The sequence below is a fragment of the Triticum dicoccoides genome, chromosome 1B (assembly GCF_002162155.2).
Source record: "Triticum dicoccoides isolate Atlit2015 ecotype Zavitan chromosome 1B, WEW_v2.0, whole genome shotgun sequence".
NCBI lineage: Eukaryota > Viridiplantae > Streptophyta > Magnoliopsida > Poales > Poaceae > Triticum > Triticum dicoccoides.
In genome coordinates, this window is record NC_041381.1 from 539,110,590 (window position 1) to 539,132,221 (window position 21,632).

General features: G+C 44.9%; 1 protein-coding gene and 1 pseudogene across 3 annotated transcripts; both read left to right on the plus strand.

The window, feature by feature from the left end:
- LOC119350565 overlaps positions 1-3,591 on the plus strand; it is a 94,257-nt pseudogene extending 90,666 nt beyond the window's left edge.
- An 11,602-nt stretch (positions 3,592-15,193) lies between these two features.
- LOC119348051 lies at positions 15,194-20,488 on the plus strand. Of its 3 annotated transcripts, XM_037616452.1 has the most exons (9): positions 15,194-15,468; positions 15,532-15,658; positions 16,536-16,661; positions 17,054-17,119; positions 17,376-17,597; positions 18,185-18,356; positions 18,456-18,669; positions 19,448-19,572; positions 20,183-20,488. In XM_037616452.1, exons 1-9 carry the CDS (start codon positions 15,246-15,248, stop codon positions 20,285-20,287), a joined length of 1,380 nt encoding a protein of 459 aa, XP_037472349.1. In that variant the 5' UTR covers positions 15,194-15,245; the 3' UTR covers positions 20,288-20,488. The 3 variants fall into 3 exon arrangements, with proteins under 3 accessions (XP_037472349.1, XP_037472342.1, XP_037472345.1); XM_037616445.1 differs by having other exon boundaries at positions 15,195-15,658; XM_037616448.1 differs by having other exon boundaries at positions 15,197-15,658; positions 16,536-16,604.
- Positions 20,489-21,632: the final 1,144 nt, after the last annotated feature.

Consider the following 21,632-nt stretch of genomic DNA (forward strand, 5'->3'; position numbering starts at 1 on the left):
GAGGCAGCATCGATCGGCTTCAGTTAGCAGCAGTACCGAAGGAATTGCTCCATCAGGTTCAGTTAACAGGCATCGATCGATCGCTTGGGTTCAGTAACGCGTAGCCTGTAGTGCAATCGCTCGGGTTTAGTTAGAGCCCAACGCCTCGCTCGGGTTCAGTTAGAGCCAACGCCTCGCACACACGCGCGTACCTGTACGAGAGAAACGCGCATCGCTCTCCCACCGTAACTGGCAACTCCCCGAAATTTTCCTCCCCCTCGCTTCTACCACGGTTTTTTCCGTCATGGACGGCCCAAAGAATGTCATGCAGCTGCGCCTCCAGCCCGCCCAGGACGAAAAGCCCATTTTCTGTCATGATCTTTTGTCATAGAAGTCGGAGCACACCACATCTATGATGATACCGGGTTTTGTGACAATTATCATCATAGAAGTGTCATATGTATGACAGAAAAAAAATTCGTTCGGCCCAAAATGTCATGGATGTGTCTTTTTTTGTAGTGAGCACAATTTTCCTTTTCATCATACTTACGAAAGATATTAAAAAGATGAAGCGTATGAGATAAACTCAATTCCATTTTTTGTAGTTTTCTTTTATAAACTAAACTAGTGATAAAACAAGAAACAAAAAGATTCGATTGCAAGATCTAAAGATATACCTTCAAGCACTCACCTCCCCGGCAACGGCGCCAGAAAAGAGCTTGATGTCTACTACACAACCTTCTTCTTATAGACGTTGTTGGGCCTACAAGTGCACAGGTTTGTAGGACAGTAGCAAATTTCCCTCAAGTGGATGACCTAAGGTTTATCAATCCGTAGGAGGCATAGGATGAAGATGGTCTCTCTCAAACAACCCTACAACCAAATAACAATGAGTCTCTTGTGTCCCTACAATGGTAAATTGTATAGGTGCACTATTTCGGCGAAGAGATGGTGATACAAGTGCAATATGGATAGTAGATAAAGGTATTTGTAATCTGAAATTATAGAAACAACAAGGTAACTAATGGCAAAAGTGAGCGTAAACGGTATTGCAATGGTAGGAAACAAGGCATAGGGTTCATACTTTCACTAGTGCAAGTTCTCTCAACAATAATAACATAGATAGATCATATAACAATCCCTCAACATGCAACAAAGAGTCACTCCAAAGACACTAATAGCGGAGAACAAGCGAAGAGATTATGGTAGGGTACGAAACCACCTCAAAGTTATTCTTTCGGATCAATCTATTCAAGAGTTCGTACTAGAATAACACCTTAAGACACAAATCAACCAAAACCCTAATGTCACCTAGATACTCCATTGTCACCTCAAGTATCCGTGGGCATGATTATACGATATGCATCACACAATCTCAGATTCATCTATTCAACCAACACAAAGTACTTCAAAGAGTGCCCCAAAGTTTCTGCCGGAGAATTAAGACAAGAACGTGTGCCAACCCCTATGCATAGGTTCATGGGCGGAACCCGCAAGTTGGTCACCACAACATACATCAAGTGGCACATGATATCCCATTGTCACCATAGATAAGCACGGCAAGACATACATCAAGTGTTCTCAAATCATTAAAAGACTCAATCCGATAAGATAACTTCAAAGGGAAAACTCAATTCATCACAAGAGAGTAGAGGGGGAGAAACATCATAAGATCCAACTATAATAGCAAAGCTCGGGATACATCAAGATCGTGCCATAGAGGGAACACGAGAGAGAACGAGAGAGAGAGAGAGAGAGAGAGAGAGAGAGAGAGAGAGAGATCAAACACATAGCTACTGGTACATACCCTCAGCCTCGAGGGTGAACTACTCCCTCCTCGTCATGCATAGCACCGGGATGATGAAGATGGCCACCGGTGAAGGATCCCCCCTCCGAAAGGGTGCCGGGAAGGGCTCCCGAGAGGTTTCTGGTGGCTACAGAGGCTTGCGGCGGCAGAACTCCCGATCTATCTTGATATTCGATGTTTTAAGGTACGTAGGCTTATATAGGCGAAAGAAGTCGGCCGGGGGAGCCTCGAGGGGCCCACGAGAGGGTAGGGCGCGCCCAGGGGGTGGGTGCCCCCCTGTCTCGTGGCTTCCTCGATGACCCCCCATCTTGCACTCCAAGTCTCCTGGATCATAATCTTTCCAAAAATCACGTTGCTGAAGGTTTCATTCTGTTTGGACTCCGTTTGATATTCCTTTTCTTCGAAATACTGAAACAAGCAATAAAACAGCAATATGGGCTGGGCTTCCAGTTAGGTTAGTCCCAAAAGTAATATAAAAGTGTATAATAAAGCCCGTAATCATTCAAAACAGATAATAAAATAGCATGAATGCTTCATAAATTATAGATACGTTGGAGACGTATCATATAATAGCATGGAACAATAAAAAATTATAGATACATTGGATACATTTCAATTAGTTGTAACATTATAAGGTTGCCCTTTTTTACTGATGATGTTTTTCTATCTTAGCTATCTAAACCCTGAGGCACATGTTCTTTTGTCACAGCTGAATCGGCAGATGGCACCTCGGTTTCACAAGTTAAATAAGGCTTTAGCTGAACTGGTATGTCTTGACCCTGTAAACTAAATAAAAAAATCTAATGCTTTATGAAGCCCTATAACTGTCAGTATATTGTGGTCAGCTATGTATTTGTTATGCCATAAACCCATAATTGCCGGTCATGAATCTCTTGCTTTGAATTGCTATGTTTCTTATGAAAATTGTTTCTTAAGGAAAGCTTTGTATCCTGTTTTGGTAGGTAATTTGCTCTAATATTGTGTCTCTGCCTCCAATATTGATGTCAGCACTATCATGTAGGTTGATGATTACAACATGGTGAATTTCATACCACTTGATTTGAGGAAGGAGAGCAGGTATTCATGTTTGTTTTCTTGGTTTAATTAAAATCTCATCCCATCTTTACACGCCCAAGAATTCCTTCTTTTCTGCTCAAGTGATCGAAGAAGCCCTTTGCCACTTTGAGTTTCTGATCCTTAGACATGCTACTTCTACTAGTACAGTTGTGGATGCAACTTTAACATCTATCTGGAAGACACATTCCCTCCTTGCCAGATTCAAATTTCTGGTGGGGTGGTGGTATAATAGCACACTTGACAATTTCTACTACTTTTATACTGTTGTTGTCTGGTCTTTCTTGAAAATAGTACTAATAATTATGGAATGAGCACTATACTGAGCGGGAAAATTTCCAGCTTGAGATGATTGTTGAGTTGAAATTTATGTGCTATAGCTGGTTAAATTTGAAGTGTAGTGCTGCAGTGAAACAAAACGGTTGAGCAACATTTAAGTGTAGCACTTCCATTTGCCATGCTGATATTAAATTTCCAGTTATTTCCATGGCAGATTTATCTACCCGGTTGTGTTTTTCGTATGTCTGACCATCCTTGCTTTTGCAGCATTCAGTATGTGCTGTCAAACATCGACAACTGCATCCAGTACGGGGAAGACGTGGATGTGAAGGTCAGGGACTTCATTCCCGACGAGGATGACTAACCATTTTGATCAAGCAGAAGCAACAAATTAGTCAGTATCATGTAGAATGGGTCCATGGGAGGAGGAATTCACCGCACATGGTAGTAGAAGTGCTTGCTATTTATCTGTTTCAATCAATCATTGGTTGAAAAAACAAGACAGAATGCATATGTGAAGAGTGTGTGGGTCACCTTCTTTCTTATGCGTGTGGTTGACTAGCATGCTTGTGTTAACAAATCATCAACCTCTTTCGGAGCTCTTGAACAGCATCAGACATGAGCGGTAATACCTACCTAAAATAGTGTATGCGCTAATGCACCAATTCTGCTCCTTTCTTTCTGAACACCAAGCCGTGGATTCTGGTCAGCTTAATGTCGGTATATTTTGGAAAGCCTATCAGATTGTATAATTGTATAGCTCTGTTCTTCCTTGCAAGGTTGTTCCTTGTTTAGCATCGCATTGCAATCAATGGCTGCCCCCCACACACATGAAGTCTTACAATGCAAAATGCATTTTATAGTTTCAATGGACAGAGTGAAAGCATACGCTAGATCTCTCTCTTCGGTGCACCTACGTTGATGCATGCATACGACATCCCAGTTTACAAGCTCATCATCACCCGCCCGAAAACCTGGCAGATTTTCCAACTTCACTTTGTTTCTTTGCTTCCTTTGTGCCAAATTCCCAAGAATATGTACTAAATTGACAGGTATATCCGGCAAAGTAAATATGCAGAATATTGACTTAAGTAGTGTGTTTGTCACTGTTAGATATAATCTTGTTGTCTTCTGTATCTGCATTTTACTTTTAGTTCTGCATATAGTAGCGTGTCAGTATAGAGTGTGCAGACATATGTGTGATGCATATGAGCAGGTGGTTTCAGTCAAGGGATATCATGCACAGTGAGAAGCCTATGTGCCGCGTGAAGCTGGCACTCCTGTGTGACACGGCGGTGCATGCAAGTGATGAAGCCAACAGGCTGCACAAGTTATCTAGTCAAGATAGTATGCATGTCCATGTGTGTTAGTGGAAGAATAATAGGTGGTGGAGTTAGTTGGTTAGTGGAGAGTTGTGTGTGGCACAAGAGCCGGGCAGGTTGTTGCCTTGGCTATGTGTGGGTGTTAGCTTTACTTAAGACATTGTAACTAGTTGTTTCATTAAGAGAATAGAGAAAGAAAGAAAAGGCCAGCGGCTGTGTGAGGCAGCTCAACACCAAATACTTGTGTCTCTATTTGTGTGTGTGCGTTATGAGATGCAACACCGAGAGGAAGAAGAGGGGTTGAGAGATTCAGCCCCGACATGTGGTATCAGAGCTAGGTGATGACGAAGACGATGCTGCGTGATTCTTCAACGAGTGGAGCGTTGGTGCCAAGCGACTCGGCAGCGATGGCAGCTGCCGCGACGGCAGCGACAACAGTGGCGGGGAAGCTCCCATTCCCACTGCTCACGAGGACGAACTACGCGGCGTGGGCGATGAGGATGAAGTACCTCTTGAGTGCCAACGGCGCATGGACTGCCATTGATCGAGAGGACTCCTCCAAGGACATCGACGCGGGCAAGGAGGAGATGGCCATGACGATCATCTCCCAGTCCATCGACGACTCGATGCTGCTGCGAGTTGCGGAGAAGGAGACCGCGGCCGATGTGTGGGCAACGCTATGCTCCATGCATGTGGGTGTCGAGCGCGTCCGAGAGGCGAGGGTTCAATCCTTGCGCTCGGAGTTTTATGGCCTCAAGATGGGTGATGTGGAGTCTGTGGATGACTTCGTAGTGAGGTTCACGACGCTTGTGGGGCACATCCGTGAGCTTGGTGATCCGATGGAGGAAAAGTACGTCATGAAGAAGCTGCTGCGAGCCGTCTCCAACAAGTTCATCCATGTTGCTTTGTCGATTGCATTGTTCGGTGACACGAACAAGATGGCCATGGAGGAGGCCATTGGTTCACTCAAGGCGCACGGGGAGCTCGTCAAGGGGCGGGAGACGGCACATGAAGAAGAGCAGCTCCTCATGGCGAGAGGGCATGACTCATCGCGAGGACGCGGCCGTGGTGGCCGTGGCCGTGGCCGCGGACATGGCCGTGGTGGAGGGCGCAGAGACAAGAGCGAGGTACAATGCTATAACTGTGATGACTTTGGACATTTTGCTTGGGAGTGTCCAAAGAAGAAGAAGGAGAACGAGGAGAAGGCACTACTGGCCGGCTACGGCAGCGACGGACCGGCTCTTCTTTAAAGTCTCTGCATGAAGAATGGACATCAAGATTAAGTGGTTGAATGTTAGATATAATCTTGTTGTCTTTTGTATCTGCATTTTACTTTCAGTTCTGCATGTAGTAGCGTGTCAGTATAGAGTGTGCAGACCTATGTGTGATGCATATGAGCAGGTGGTTTCAGCCAAGGGATATCATGCACGGTGAGAAGCCGATGTGCAGCGTGAAGCTGGCACTCCCGTCTGACACGGTGGTGCATGCAAGTGATGAAGCCAACGGGCTGCACAAGTTACCTAGTCAAGATAGTATGCATGTCCGTGTGTGTTAGTGGCAGAATAATAGGTGGTGGAGTTAGTTGGTTAGTGGAGAGTCGTGTGTGGCACAAGAGCCGTGCAGGTTGTTGCCTTGTCTATGTGTGGGTGTCAGCTTTACTTAAGACAATGAACTAGCTGTTTTCATTAAGAGAATAGAGAAAGAAAGAAAAGGCCTAAGGCTGTGTGAGGCAGCTCGGCACCAAATACTTGTGTCTCCATTTGTGTGTGTGTGTTGTGAGACGCAACACCGAGAGGAAGAAGAGGGGTTGAGAGATTCAACCCTAGCAGTCACAGTGTAATTCAAGAGGACGGGGCGTCGAGCCCTGGCTTTGACGCGTGGTGCTCGCAGAGTTTCTCCTATAAAAAAGTGCCAACGAGGGTTAGCCCTTGGGTTGGTCGCATTTTTTCACAGTGTAATTCAACAAAAGTGCACTTCTTTTTATAGTTTGACTTAGTGCACATTAAAATGCACACAAACCGTATATTTATGGAAAATGCTATTCTTCAGCCGGTTGATGCATTCGCGAGCGTCTGCCGCTTGCGTAGCCGTCAGATCAATCCCGATCAAGCGACCACGCTGCTACAAGTCAGTCCCGCGTGGACAATCTTATTCTTGCAATAAGGGTCTTGTTTCCAGTAGATTACAGCAACACATGACTAGTTTCAAAAAGAAAGAAAAAACGATTCGGTGGTGAAGTTTTTTTTCCTGCAACTGGGTCTTGTTTCACAAGATTTCTGCAACATATCTTCTGTTTCACAAAGAAAAGAAATGTTACGGTTGTGAAGATGTTTTTTCTGCAAGAAGGGTCTTGTTTCAGAAACATAGCCCGAGTTGCAGCGCCAGAGGAGCGCTCGATGTTAGAGAGTGAGTGGTCAGACATTGTAACATGAGGCATGCTTCAGAAACATAGCTCTGGTTGTAGAAAACGTCAAAGAAGCGTCGGCCGTGAGAGGTCACCGCCGTCATGCTGGTTTGGAGCTAGCAGCTGCTCGCGGGGCTGAGACGGAGGAGGAGCAACAACTCTGGTGAGCACGGCAAGGACTAGTTCCCCTCACGCGTCGGCGACAGTGATTTTGCGGTGGTGGTGGCTGGCGCCGCGCTGGGCGCAGCTGTGTCACGACGGCAGACTGGGGAATTTGTTTCCAAAACTGAGCGATTGTTGCAGGAAGTAAGAAGGTGGTCGCCCACACGGCCGTTAGATCCGACGGTCGTCAGAGCGCTGATCCAACGAAGCTCCATGCGGTGGATGTTTCCAATACATCCGTCTCCGGTACTCAAGTACATGAATGACAAATAAAGAAGCCACAACTGGTGAAAAATAGAAATATATGCCTACACACATAGCCTACTATTGAATCCATCCAAACTGGTTGTATGTATCCTGTGCTATCATTTCCCATTGGTTACGGAAGTACACATATAATCTTACAAGTGCACCAACTGTTCAATACAAATTGGAGCCTCTTATAAGGTTTACAAGGATAATTAGGAAGATGCACCCTTTGTTTTTATTTATTCTGCATATTAGCTTTGTTTTAAGTCAAACTTTATAAATTTTGATCATGTTTATAGAAAACATTACGAACATATGCGTCAACAAATATATATGATGTGAATATATCTAGTGATGAATATGATGATATTGATTTTGCATTGTTGATGCTAATAAATTTTTCCATAAACTTAGTTAAAGTTTATAAACTTTGACTTAAAACAAACCAAATATGCAGGGTAAATGAAAATAGAGAGTATTTTGTTACTGTAATACTCCCTTCGTCCCAGCGACACTTATTTTGAGATGCAGGGTGAAGGAAATATGCCCTAGAGGCAATAATAAAGTTGTTATATTATATTTCCTTATTCATGATAATGGTTATTCATGCGAGAATTGTATTGATCGGAAACTTAAATACATGTGTGAATACATAAACAAACACAGTGTCCCTAGTAAGCCTCTACTAGACTAGCTCATTGATCAAAGATGGTTAAGGTTTCCTAACCATGGACATGAGTTGTCATTTGACAACGAGATCACATCATTAGGAGAATTATGTGATGGACAAGACCCGTCCGTTAGCTTAGCATAATGATCGTTCAGTTTTATTGCTATTGCTTTCTTCATGTCAAATACATATTCATTCGACTATGAGATTATGCAACTCCCGGATACTGGAGGAATACCCTGTGTTCTATCAAACGTCACAACGTAACTGGGTGATCATAAAGATTCTCTACAAGTATCTCCGAAGGTGTTTGTTGAGTTGGCATAGATCGAGATTAGGATTTGTCACTCCAAGTATCAGAGAGGTATCTCTGGGCCCTCTCGGTAATACACATCATAAACTTGCAAGCAAAAGACTAAGGAGATAGTCACGAGGTGATGTACTACGGAACGAGCAAAAAGAGACTTGCCGGAAACGAGATTGAACTAGGTATGAAGATACCGACGATCGAATCTCGGGCAAGTAACATACCGACAGAGAAAGGGAATTACGTATGGTGTCACAAACGATTCGATCGATAAAGATCTTCGTAGAATATGTAGCAGCCAATATGAGCATCCAGGTTCCTCTATTGGTTATTGACCAAAGAGGTGTCTCGGTCATGTCTACATAGTTATCGAACTTGTAGCCCGTAGGGTTCACACGCTTAACGTTCGTTGACGATATAATGTTATATGAGTTATATGATTTGGTGACCAGATGTTGTTCGGAGTCCTAGATGAGATCATGGACATGACGAGGAGTCTCGAAATGGTCGAGAGGTAAAGATCGATATATAGGACGATGCTATTTGGACAGCGGAAGTGTTTCGGGATGTACCGGGAAGGAATCGGGTCACCGGAAGGGGTTTCGGGCACCCCCTGACAAGTTATGGGCTTAATGGGCCAAAGGGAGGGATAGACCAGCCCACTAGGGGGCTGGTGCGCCCCTCTACTTGTTTGGCCAGCCCTAGGGAAGGAAAAGGGGGAGGGCTAGCCCCTCCTGCCTTTCCCTCTCATGGGAGAAAGGAAAGGGAGGGGCGCTACCCTCCCCTGCCTTTCCCTGCACTCCAAATAAGGAAATGAGGGGGCGCGGCTTGGGAGTGACCCCAAGTAGGATTCCTCCTACTTGGGTGCCTCGTTTGGCTGCTCCTCCCTCCTCCCACCTATATATATGAGGGAGGGGAGCGCCTGGCATAGAACAAACAATTGCCTAGTCGTGTGCGGCGCCTCCCTCCATCGTTTACTCCCCCGGTCATATTTTCGTAGTGCTTAGGTGAAGCCCTGCGGAGATCACTTCACCATCACCGTCACCACGCCGTCATGCTGATGGAACTCATCTACTACCTCGACGCCTTGTTAAATCAATAAGGCGAGGAACGTCACCAAGCTGAACATGTGTAGAACTCGGAGGTGCCGTACATACGGTACTTGATCGGTGGATCACGAAGAAAGTTCGACTACGCCAACCGCGTTGTGAAACACTTCTGGTTATGGTCTACGAGGGTACGTACACATACTCCCCCCCCCCCTCGTTGTTATGCATCTCCATGGATAGATCATTGCGTGTGCGTAAAAAAAATTGTTTTCCATGCAATGTTTTCCAACAAAGGGAGTACTATTTACAGGTTTTATAGTTGTTAGCAATTTTGGACCCGTTCATCCACCCCAATTTAACGGTGGTAAAATAGGAGGTACCCATTGGACTGGTACCAAAATTATGTGGGATCAGTACTTGTAATATTTTTATATTATTTTAAAAGGTTATTCATCATTTACCACCATCCAGGATGATGTCGCCGGTACCAAAATTAGCAGGCCTTTAGCCGCCTCTCTTAAGCCCAATCGGTACCAAAATGCATTTAAAAAAATGCGGGAATTAAAAAAACTGTTCACAAATTGGATTTGAAAAATGTTCGCAAACTCAAAATAGTCGAGTTCAAAAAAAGTTCACGAATTCAACAAAAAAGTTCACACATTTGGGAAAAAATTCATGAGTTCAAAAAAGTTCACGCATTTGAAAAATTTCACGAGTTTAAAGAAAATCACATGTTTCACTGATTTTAAAAAAGGTTCATGGTTGTGAGAATTTTTGTCACAAATTTAGAAAAAAAATGTTCACATATTTGTGTGTGTGGGGGGGGGGTCATGAATTTAAGGGAGACCGTTCACAAAAAAATTACGTATGTTTTAGGAAAAAAATAAAAAAAATAAAAGGAACATAAAAGAAAAGGTAAAAGAAAAAACCAAATGAAAACCGTCCCAAAAAAGAGAAAAAGGAAAATTGGCTGAAAGCTTCCTGGACCTTCCAAAAACCGGGAACTTCCCTCTCGTGCCTAAATGGTGGGTCAGCCCATTCTACATGAATTGAAAGAGGGGGGGGGGGAGTTGGCCAAAACTGCATCACGTGGCAGAATGTAGTTGAAAGAACATGCGGTGCCCCCATGTTTTGTTTTGGTAATTGATGACAATCTCTATGGACTAATGGTTGTCTTGAGTTATATTTGAAGGATTTCTCCATAGGCTTTTCTTGAAGTCCATGTGTTGGTTTCAAGGAGTTTATGAGTTGACCAAGGTGCTATTAAGGAATTATCCAAAGATTGGTCATGTGAATGTTGAGCTTATTGCAAGCATGTCTTGAAGAAGAAGGTTGTGTGATCATTCATGTTTACCTTCAAGACATCATCCAAATGAAGAGAGTTGCAAAGATTCAAGGTTGATCAAGACTAAGTCAAGAGTGAATCAAGTTGATCAACTCACAAAGCGTAGAAGATGTACCGAGAGGGATCAAGTGATCCCATGGTATGGTAAGCATTGTCCATTACGCTTTGTGTGCTAACCCATGGTCTTCGTGAGAGTTCTTTGTGGGGTTAGGTTGCGGTGTGCAAGTTTAAGTGATGCATCACGAAGAGATCAAGTGCTTGAAGCTTGCCGTCCACTATGGTGACAATGGACTTGTGAAGATGAGCGGAAGAGGGGCTCACCCATAGTTGAGTATGGGGGAGCAATCAACTAGTCTTCATCGAGCCAACGCAATCAAGAAAGGTGGTCCATCTTGAGGAGGAGTAGATCGTCATCAACTAGCTCAAGTGGACTTTGTGAAAGGCAAAGGTTTGCCTTGATAGGTTTTCTGTTTTACCGGTCTCATGGTAGTTGTGGGAGACCGGGTTATAGGATCGATTGCCGTACTATCAAGGGGGGCTCTCGATGAGTTGCTTGATCGTATCGTTCGCAGAGAGCTCAAACCATTGCATCCTTGCATCATCTTTATTGGTTCTTGTTTGGTTCTTCTCTTTGTGAGTTTTGGAGCTTATGGTCATTTTTATGACAAGCTCGAGTTCATCGAAAACGGAGTTTGCATGCATCTTCTATGATGTTTTCGATGTTGGAGGTTCTGCCGGTTCTTCTCTGTTGGAGGTTCCTCTCCTCTCTTGTTAGGCATACCTCCCCTGCCTCTTCTTACTATAACCAATCTCTGTTTTGATGCTACTCGTTGTCTTGTATCCAACAAGCTTGAGTTTGCTCAATTCGGAGCTCATTTACAGAAGTTATGGCAGTTCTGGCTTTATTGTTTCCCTCTGTTGTCTTCTCTGCAAAATGAAGGACTCCTAGTGTTGCTGATCTGGGGCATGCGGTAGTACTGCTCTCCGGAGCGGTAGTACCGCAGGCCCCTGCGGTAGTACCGCTCTGTGGGAGCGGTAGTACCGTGGCCTCATGCCAGGCGCAGCTGCTCGAGCGCTAGTAGGGGCGGATGTACTTTTTTACATCCGCGCCCTACGCGGTAGTACCGCGCCGCGAGCACGGTAGTACCGTGGGCTCTGGCCAGGCTTAGCAGCATGAGCGGAAGTAGGGGCGGATGTATTTTTTTACATCCGCGCCCTACGCGGTAGTACCGCTCTTCGTGTGCGGTAGTACCGTGCCGGAGTTTTGCGCAGGTCCTCCCTCAGCGGAAGTAGGTACGGAAGTAATTTTTTACGTCCGTGCTTTCTCTGCGCCTAGTGTTGCCTGCCTTATGGTAGTACCGTAGGGGCGCGCGGTAGTACCGCTCCGGCGGTTCTACCGCTCGTTGCCCTGTGCAACAGGCCTTCATCTGGCCAGAGCTGCACATGCGGTAGTACCGCAACCTGCAGCGGTAGTACCGCAGCCAACTGCGGTAGTACCGCAGCTCCCTGCGGTAGTACCGTGTCGTGCGAGCTGAGTGAGGGGATAACGGTTGGTTTTTCTCCCCACCTATAAAAGGGGGTGTTCTTCCCCATTGAGACTTATCCTCTGAGCTCGTGTTCTTTCCCATTGTTGACCTTCTTCGAGCTTGCTAGCTCTCAATCCCTCCATGGATTCTTGCTAGTTTTTGAGGGAAAAGAGAGAGGAGATCTAGATCCACATTTCCACCAATCACTTTCTCCTCTAAGTGAGGGGAACCCCTTGGATCTAGATCTTGGAGTTCTTCGTGTTCTTCTTTCGTTCTTCCTCTCATTTTCCTCCCTAGCATTAGTTGCTTTGGTGAGATTTGGGAGAGAAGGACTTGGGTACTCCGTGTGCCCTTGCCATTGCATTTGATGCATCGGTTTGAGTTCTCCACGGTGATACGTGGAAGTGAAGTTTGAGAAGCTTATTACTCTTGGGTGCTTGGTGCCCTCGAGCTTGTTCCTCTTGGGTGCTTGGGCGCCCTAGACGGTTGGTGGTGTTCGGAGCTCAATCATTGTGGTGTAAAGCTCCGGGCAAGCGTCGGGGTCTCCAATTAGGTTGTGGAGATCGCCCCGAGCATTTTGACGGGTTCCGGTGACCGCCCCCAAGGGTTGCCAAAGTGTACGGGTTTGGTAACCGCCCCCAAGGGTTGCCATTTGTACGGGTTCGGTGACCGTCCTCAAGGGTCCCTTAGTGGAATCACGACATCTTGCATTGTGCGAGGGCGTGAGGAGGTTATGGTGGCCCTAGTGGCTTCTTGGGGAGCATTGTGCCTCCACACCGCTCCAAACGGAGGTTAGCATCCGCAAGGGTGTGAACTTCGGGATACACCGTCGTCTCCGCGTGCCTCGGTTATCTCTTACCCGAGCCCTTTACTTATGCACTTTACTTTGTGATAGCCATAGTGTTCTTTGTCATATATCTTGCTATCACATAGTTGCTTATCTTGCTTAGCATAAGTTGTTGGTGCACATATGTGAGCCTAATTGTTTTAGGTTTTGTGCTTGACAAATTAACCGTTAGGTTTATTCCGCATTTGTTCAAGCCTAAACCGTAATTATTTTAAAGCGTCTATTCACCCCCCTCTCCAGGCGACATCCTCGATCTTTCAATAATCTACCATATAGGCCATTGACGTCATATGAAAAGGCCATTACTGTTGCTTGGTGATTCATTTATACTCTTTTGGTCTCAAAATAAGTTTCTTAACTTTAGTACATAATTGGGCCCCTCTTTCAGCTCTGGCTCGTCGCCACTGTGCACGAGCACGCACGATCGGGCAAAACTGACCTTTTGCGCTTGGAATTTGTTGAATCACTAGCCACTTGAGCAGAGCGATACCACGTGGTGGTTGCTTTTAGGGGAGCAAAAAAGTCAAGAAGCCCTGGGAATCAAACGCGCTGAAGATGCTAAATGGGCCTACGTTGTGTGTCATGTGATCAAATTAGCTTATACCTAAATGAGTCTACTTATCAGAACTATTTATGTTTGAAATTTAAATATTTAAAGAAATAAGAAAACCAATAATTGACATTCATTCAAGTCCATGGGCAATCGAGCAAGCACTATCGAAAATGAACAGGGGGTTAAGGAGTCTAGAACAGTCTTTCAAGATAGGGGATTGCAGCAGCAAACGGTGTGGAAGCAATGCAGAGAGGAAATCTCATGGTTGGTAAGGAGGACGAGGGCAATGAGGACCATCTCGCCATCGCCGGATCTAGGCCATTGGCTGGGAAGGGGGGAGAGGTGTCGACAGAGGTGCGTCCCAGCTTCTCCCTCATGTCTATAGACATGGAAAACCTTTGCCACCGAGAGGTACTTGCGGGGGAGCGACATCATGGGTTTTGTGCTCAGACGCAAATAGAGCTGAACTGACGTTTAGTGGCCATGGTCTGGGTAGAGTGAAAGGTCATGGTTTAGGCAAGCGACCATAAATTTGGGTTTGTGCCAGCATTATGCTATAGTTAAATTTGTACAACGCAAGACACCACACGACAATGTAAATAGGAACATTTACATTTGTGCCCTTAACTCGAACCCACTACTCAAATTTGCCCCTAATTTTAAAGCATGCTTAAATTTGCCCCTAATTTTGAAGCATGCTCAAATTTGCGCCTCCGCCATTAGTTGCACTTATAGAAATACCCTTCCGTGCCGTTTCCGTCCAGTCAAAGCCGTTTGACTGTCATTCTGGCCGTTTCTTTGACATTTTTGCCATTGTCTCAATGTCTCACTTACTGGTGGGGCCCACTCTAAAAATAAAAAAAAACCTTTCTCTCACACACTTATAGGTGGGGCGCGTGTGTATTGTTATGAATGAGTGTATGTATTTATAGAGATGAGTGTATGTGCTTATATATGAGGTTCTAGAAAAACTAGTAACAGAATACAATTTCATTGCAATCTGCTGGCGGCAAGTCAATCTTCTATCTTCCTGGAAAAAAAAAGTCGACCTCCTATCTTTATATAAGAAGGGACGCAGGCAGGATCGTTTGGATCAAAAGAAAAAAGAGCCGACCTTCTATCTTTATAAAAGAAGAGACGCACGCAGGATCGTTTGGATCAATCGATCGTTGCAGGCAGCCTAAACTCGATCGATCGGCTGTTGGTCGCGTTGGTCGGCGGGGAGAAGAAAAATCATCATGTAAGCAGTCTCTTCCTCCATCGATCTCCTTTTTTGGTCGACGCGCGTGGGTGCAATTGTTAGGGTTTCTGGTTTTGGATGACCGTCGTTGTTTCCGAGACGTACTTTTTTCTTTCGATAAACACAAGTACTGTTCCACTACAGTATGGATTTCGATTCGACATTGACCCCTATTCCTCTTCCCGAGTCGTGCCTTTATTTCTCTGGAAACATAGTATCGATTTGGATTCGAGATGAATCCCTATTATACAACACAAAAACAATGAGAAGAGTCGGTCAAACAAATTTGCGCTTTTTTTACAGTAAAGAAAATAATAACGCACTGAAATAAACGAGTCCAGGGGCAGGACCCAAAATCGCACCTTCTCCTTTCCCCACGCCGTCCACAGGGAAACTCTCCAATCCCTAGCACTTCCCTCCGCCGCCGCCTTCATGCCGTCCGGACGCCGCGGCCGCGGTGGCCGCCGCCGCGACGGCCGAGCACACAGCTCCGCGCCTTCCCCGCCTCCCCCGCCGCCTTTCGTGCCAGAGCTCACCTCCTGTCCTCCCTCGCCGCCGCCTCCCATGCCACAGCGCACCTCCTCCCATGGAAATCTCCCAGCAACTTCCGCCGCCGCCTCGACGGGCGACCTGATGCCTGCCTCCTCCTATGGAAATCCCCAAGCAACTTCTGCCGCCGCCTCGACGGGCGACCTGATGCCTGCCTCCTCCTATGGAAATCTCCAAGCAACTTCCGCCGCCGCCTCGGCGGGCGACCTGATGCCTGCCTCCCAAGATAGGCCTCACGCCTCCCCCTCCCCCTCCACCGGCGACGCTCTCCGTCCACGGCTGCACATGTCAAGATGGTATGCACTTTTTATCATGGTCAAGTAATATAGAATGCTACAAAGTTTCAGGGTGAGTGAATCAACCTAAGCTACCTGATCTAATGTACTGCGGCAATTCGTCGAACATGTATGACATATATTAAACCTCAGTCAGATAAAATTGTGTACTCCCTAGTAGGCTGTCTTAAAAAATCGAGCCCCCTCCAGCAATTCTCTTCCACGTCCAATTTGTGTCACTTGTCAAACGTATAGCGGATGCCTCAACATAAACTCCTAGGGAAGCGAGAGCACATTAAAAGCTGCAAGAATGCCTTTGTCGGCAGTCCAGCAGGAATAAGCAGATATCGTAATCGATCAGGTTGGTTATAGCTGCGTTGCTGTTGTCATGTTCAGCAAGCGATGTGAGGCACAAAACTGATGCAGGAAGTATTGTTGGACATGGTAGAGCTGCGGTGGCATGGATAGGTCGAGGCACAACTCGACGGCGTGTGTTGACTCGCTCCGCTGCCGATCTAGTCGGCTGATCAGTGAGCATCCCATTAAATTCATCGTGTTCTTCAACGCTTTGATCGACCTGTTCGGGGAAGCAGAGGCTCGCTGACACTCTGTTAGTGAGTGCCTACCTCTTTCCCAGTGTACCCAACTTCTTTTATTAGCACTTCATGAAAGATAATAACTTAAAATTGTTTCTCTCTGCATCCTTATTATTTGAAGGTTTTAGTCTTCATTACATCTCAATAGTTTGCTTGCATTGTTACGGAATTATTCCCTTCAAGTTTTTTTGTTTTGGTCCTTTAACACACATGGTGTTTCCTTATTAATCGTTGAATCGTGGTGTTTCCTTATTAATCATTGTTTAAACAACGAGTCGCTGCTTTGCCCCTTTTTACTTCAGGCGCGAGGAGAGGGAAAGAGAGACAGCATTGTTGGAGACTTCCTCTTCCTCTATGCCACAAGCTACAAGGTATGGAACTATCGCGCGCCCTCTCAACCATTGCTCAATAGCTGGGTCTACGACCTGGTAGGTAACTTGAGACAACCGTTCTACTAGCCTTTCAACTCAATCAGATTAGCATTTTTATTGAACTACGTTCCCTTTCACTCACTTAACGGTGCATTGAGGACGACAGCAATCCAACTCGATCATCAGAACAATTGGGTTTTAAACACATGCTGAGCGCAAGCTGTAGATTTCTCAAATGTATGCGCCTTTTTATCTTACATGTGTTAAACCTTCTCATTAAAACAGAAAATAGGCCTTTTTTTATATACCCTGAGAATACGGCGCTCCCTATTATTGAATGCGTAGGTATTTCCTTGCAAAGCAGAATGTGCCCGCTACTGTTTTAAACAATGAGTCGCTGCCAGTGCTGCTTGCTGCTACATGACTGTTTGCCCCCATTTTTACTTCAGGCATGAGGAGAGGGAAAGAGAGACAACACTGGAGGAGACTTCCTCTTCCTCTACACAAACTACAAGGTATGCAACTTCTGCGCGCGCTCTCCTCTCTCTGATCTGTCTTTTGTTTATAGTCAGCAGCTAATTTGGTCTAAGATAGATGGTTTGGAATGGGTTATCTGTCTTGTATAATGGTGCTTTTAGTTACTGACTAGACACATTTTCCTGAAGATTTACTAATTATGGCATTAAAACCAATTTTGCAATGCATGCATGAAGTACTAGATTGTGTAATACTTTATTTCCTATTAATCAAACATTTTGTGTTCCACTTCAGGTTTAAGGTGCCAGATCTCTTGTCATTGAAGCTTGACATAAATCTCTTGGCTGATTCATGTATTTCGACATTGTTCCCCACTGGTCTTGTGATAAAATATTTTGTGAGAGTTGACAATGATGGAATTTTCCATACGTATCCTGACCGTGGTGGACCGTTTGAGAGCATAAAGGAAGTTCAGGAAGCCATTGACTCCCACCATGCTGTTCAGCGAAAAAACATGTAAAGTCTCTCAATTTTATTAGACATCTCATATCTGTGTGTGTTCACACCTTGAAATTCCCGGGTATTTCTGAAGTTAAAGGAATATCTTATGAATTGTTTTAGAACTGTTAAAATAGTTAGCATAGCTTGAATTCAAAAGGTACATATAGATGCTATGCTATAGGTAAATTTTTTTATGCTCACTCGTAACCTGTACAGTTGGATAGCTTCTAGCCTGCCACACTCATGTAGCTCTATTTCTTCTGATAAAGCTGGTGGTAACTAGAACAGTTGTTTTTGTTCTGTAACCAATAGTGCTTGTAGTCAGACACACTTACTTGGAGATCCAAAAAACAAATGGTGATAACTTTTATTCTCTTCTATACAAAGAATGTGATGAGCGCTTAGTCTTATAAGCATGTAGGCAGTTCAGTTTGTTTTGCCTTTTTCTTGTTTATTAAACAATGAGTTGTGTTAATCTTCGGGGCTGTTTGGTTCCTATTTGAACAAAAACCTTGCATGCAAACTCATCAACCCAAACGTTTTATCATTGGTTATTCTATAGAATACGCTAATACTTTACAATCCTCTTATATCTGAAATAGATGCATGGATGGACTTACCGACGAGGAGAGGGCTATCCGATGTGCTCTTTACTGGTATCATAATGGCACACGGAAGCACTCCAAAGAAGCTTTTGATTACTGTACGACGGGTCTCCAGGAATTGGTTAAGGCTGTACTCGACAAATACAATGAGGACAATGGTCTTGTAGGGGTATGCTCTCTCACTCTGTCCTTTGTTGGTTCCATGATTCATCGAATGTCATCAAATACATGTTTCACTTGTTGATACTATCCATTCTGAATACTTCAGGATCTTGCATATGAACTAGAAAATATTGTGAGCCACAAATCATGTTTTGACGGGAAAGATTGCATTTATAGATCTTACGATCATTTCAATCTCACTATGAAGACTAAAGGAGCTGCCAACAAGGATCTGTACTTTGCTGAAGTCACATGTATGGACGGCGATTATGAAGCATATGTGCTCACCTGTATCTGCATGGTCAAACCTGATGACAATGGTATTATATACTTAACTTTATCTGCTTTGAGATTTAGAATTTTAATTTCTCGAATTTGTGTCCAGTTTGTAGCATTTGCATGCAGTAGGGCACTCTTTAATAAAGAAACAAACTAATTATAAATAGTTGAATGCTTGTGCTCCTGTTGTTCATGTAAACATAATTATACTTAAGTCGAATATCCTCCAAAATATCCTCTCCTTCAACGTTTAGTGAAGATTATAACAAAGGCAATGTGTGTATTTTGTTGAACCTATAAAAAAAGGTATTGTTGTTGGAAACATATCGTATCTAGCAATAGCATAGTTTCAGACTTTCAGTTCAAATTTTATTATCTGGCTATATGCACTAAGAAGAAAATACGACCCCATGAGGCTGGCAAGCAGTTATGTTTTAAGAGCACAATATGGCCACCAATTCCAATATATAACTGCAATTGTCAAGGTTCGGTTGCTGCAAAGCCTGGATGGTGAAGAGCCATAGAATTTAGAGTCTAGCCCAGCTCCACGGTTGCACTCATAATTTATAATCTAGCAACAGTGATGGTGCATGCAATTTCCATATCATGTTCACTGGTTTTCCTATGTTGGAAATTGCATGCACTATCACTGTTTGATCTTGAAGCGTGTATGAAACAGGATCTGGAACAAAATATCATTCAGTTTCGAGCGCCAAGTCCTGAGCGTTGTTTTTGTCCTAAGCGTTGATGCTAGCCAGCTATGGCGATGTTTTCTTGACCTCTATTTATTCACCTATTTTCACCCTTTTTTTTTTGAAGGTGAATGCCACGTGTGTGGAGCTGACATGAAGCACCCTGCTCATGATGGATACAACCGTGGCCGCCCCTTTATTTCATATAGACATGGTAGACGTCGTGCACGTGGAGTTCCTTTATTTGAGAAGGTGTGTTCCTCCCAAGCTGACCCTTTCATACTTATGTTTGATTGACTGTTGTGTGCAATATCTTCCTAGTAAAGTGAAAATCAATTAGCCAAGGAAACAGCCAACTGCAGGCTGCAGCTTAAATCATTATATTTTTCACTTGTAAGTTAGCTGCAAATTAGTATAGATGACCATACATCAGAATGTAAATATCACTGCCTCTAGTGAGGATTCAAAATTTCCTAGGTTGCCTCAGAATTTATCAAAGCATTCAACGACCCTGCTGTAGGTGAGAAAGAATACCAGCCGGGAGTTGAATATCACAGCTAGGGGTACTCTGTTTCTAACACATCAGCATGCTATCAGGGCAGAGCAACTCAAATTTAAGTAAAGCTAGCAAAATACCTAGTATGAAGAAAAATTTGCCATCTTGTTCTTATGGTATATAAAAGATCATTCATAACAACATTCAAACATCTTAGTCCAACTAAAACGGAGGGATTTACCTATTAATCTACAATGAAAGCATGATCTTATTTTCAATTCTATACAGTTGAATTTGTTGATGAAATAGCTTGTCCATTTGATTGCGGCAAGCACTCAAGTTTCATTGCCTCTCCCCATTTTGCAGTTATTTGCCGTGCGTGATGAAGCTTGGCTGAAAGAAGAGGAGGCTAGGGTGAGACGTATGATCACGGAAGGGAAGGAGGAAAGGCGCAAGTTTCATACCGGCTAGACGACGGACGACGTAGGGCACCATTTCTACGACAAGTAATTCCGAACGGAGGGAGTAGATGATAAGGAGATGAGCGAGATGAAACTTTACTGAATAGCTAGCTTCCATCTTCAGAACACTACTTGGTGGCGTGTTGTTATTCTGGTTACCTTGGAATCTATAAGGATTTAATTAATCTCCATCATTTACCATTCGTAAAAATTACATCCTGCGCCCAGGGCACCCACAGCTCGCCGTAAGACGTTTGCCGGCGTTAAAATCTCCACGAGAGGCGGCCTTTCGCTGCAACGGCGACAAGAAGGCTGCTGCTCCAGCGGCCAAGGTGGGGGAAAAGCTGGTGTGTCGCAGTCTGGGGATCATCAGGGACGGGGAAGATGTCACGGTGGACACGTTGGACAAGTTCACAGGCAAGTTCAAGGACCAGCTAAGCGTCGAGGATGCCTTGATCGACCATGGTGGCGAGGGTGCCACGGAGCTTGGGGCCGACCAGGACGGGGCCCTGGGCTCGCAGCCGACGGAAGCCTAAGTTGTCATCTACGTTGTTGGGAGTTCCTAGTTGCTATGTTAGACCAACTTTCCATTAGGCCCAGTGTGGTTTCTTTAGTTTTTGCTTTCGTTTGAGTTGTATCAGAGGCACCGGATTGCTTAGTTGGTTGGGTTGTATGTGGCAGTTTCACCCATGCCTTGCCGTTCAATGTGTTTGTCTCAGTTCTCCATGATGTCACAACCCGTCAACACTTTAAGCTAGAATGTCCGCGGGCAAATTGCCCTGCAAGGAGGGCAACAGTTAGTGCTACAATCGCTGCCTCCTCGACTCCTCGTGTCAGCTCGCCTGCTTACAGGAGACAAAGCTCGACAATGTGGACAAGTTTGTGGCTGCCTTCCTTGGGGGAAACAGACTAAAAAATTTCGCACAGCGCCCAGCGCCCAGCGAACGGGACTAGAGGAGGGGTACTCTTACTTTGGGATGATAGTGCGGTCGATGTCTCCGGGGTAACAACCTCGACTTATTGCCTCTCGGCCATGGTTCGGATATGTGCGACTGACGTGTGCTTCTCACTCACCTCCGTCTACGGCCCACCGATCACTCGTGCAAAGATGCGTTCTTCACCGAGCTTGTCGCCCACAAGCCTTTGCCGGGTGTGGCTTGCTCTTGGAGACTTCAATCAAATTTACCGGACTAGAGACAAAAAACAAGAGAAATGTGAATCTGAGTAGGATCAACCGGTTTCCTTCTACGCTGCAATCTTGCGAGCTCAAGGAAATCCACCTCCAAAATAGGCGCTTCACCTGGAGTAATAAGAGGGAGAATCCGACCCTCTGCAAGCTAGACTCCTCCTTTTGC

Bases quoted from the DNA above. Each gene is read 5' to 3' on its own strand.
- LOC119348051 (XM_037616445.1), top strand. From the start codon at position 15,246: ATGCCGTCCGGACGCCGCGGCCGCGGTGGCCGCCGCCGCGACGGCCGA. The intron at 18,357-18,455 runs GTATGCTCTCTC...TGAATACTTCAG, and splicing joins AGGACAATGGTCTTGTAGGG to GATCTTGCATATGAACTAGA. The intron at 18,670-19,447 runs GTATTATATACT...TTTTTTTTGAAG, and splicing joins GGTCAAACCTGATGACAATG to GTGAATGCCACGTGTGTGGA.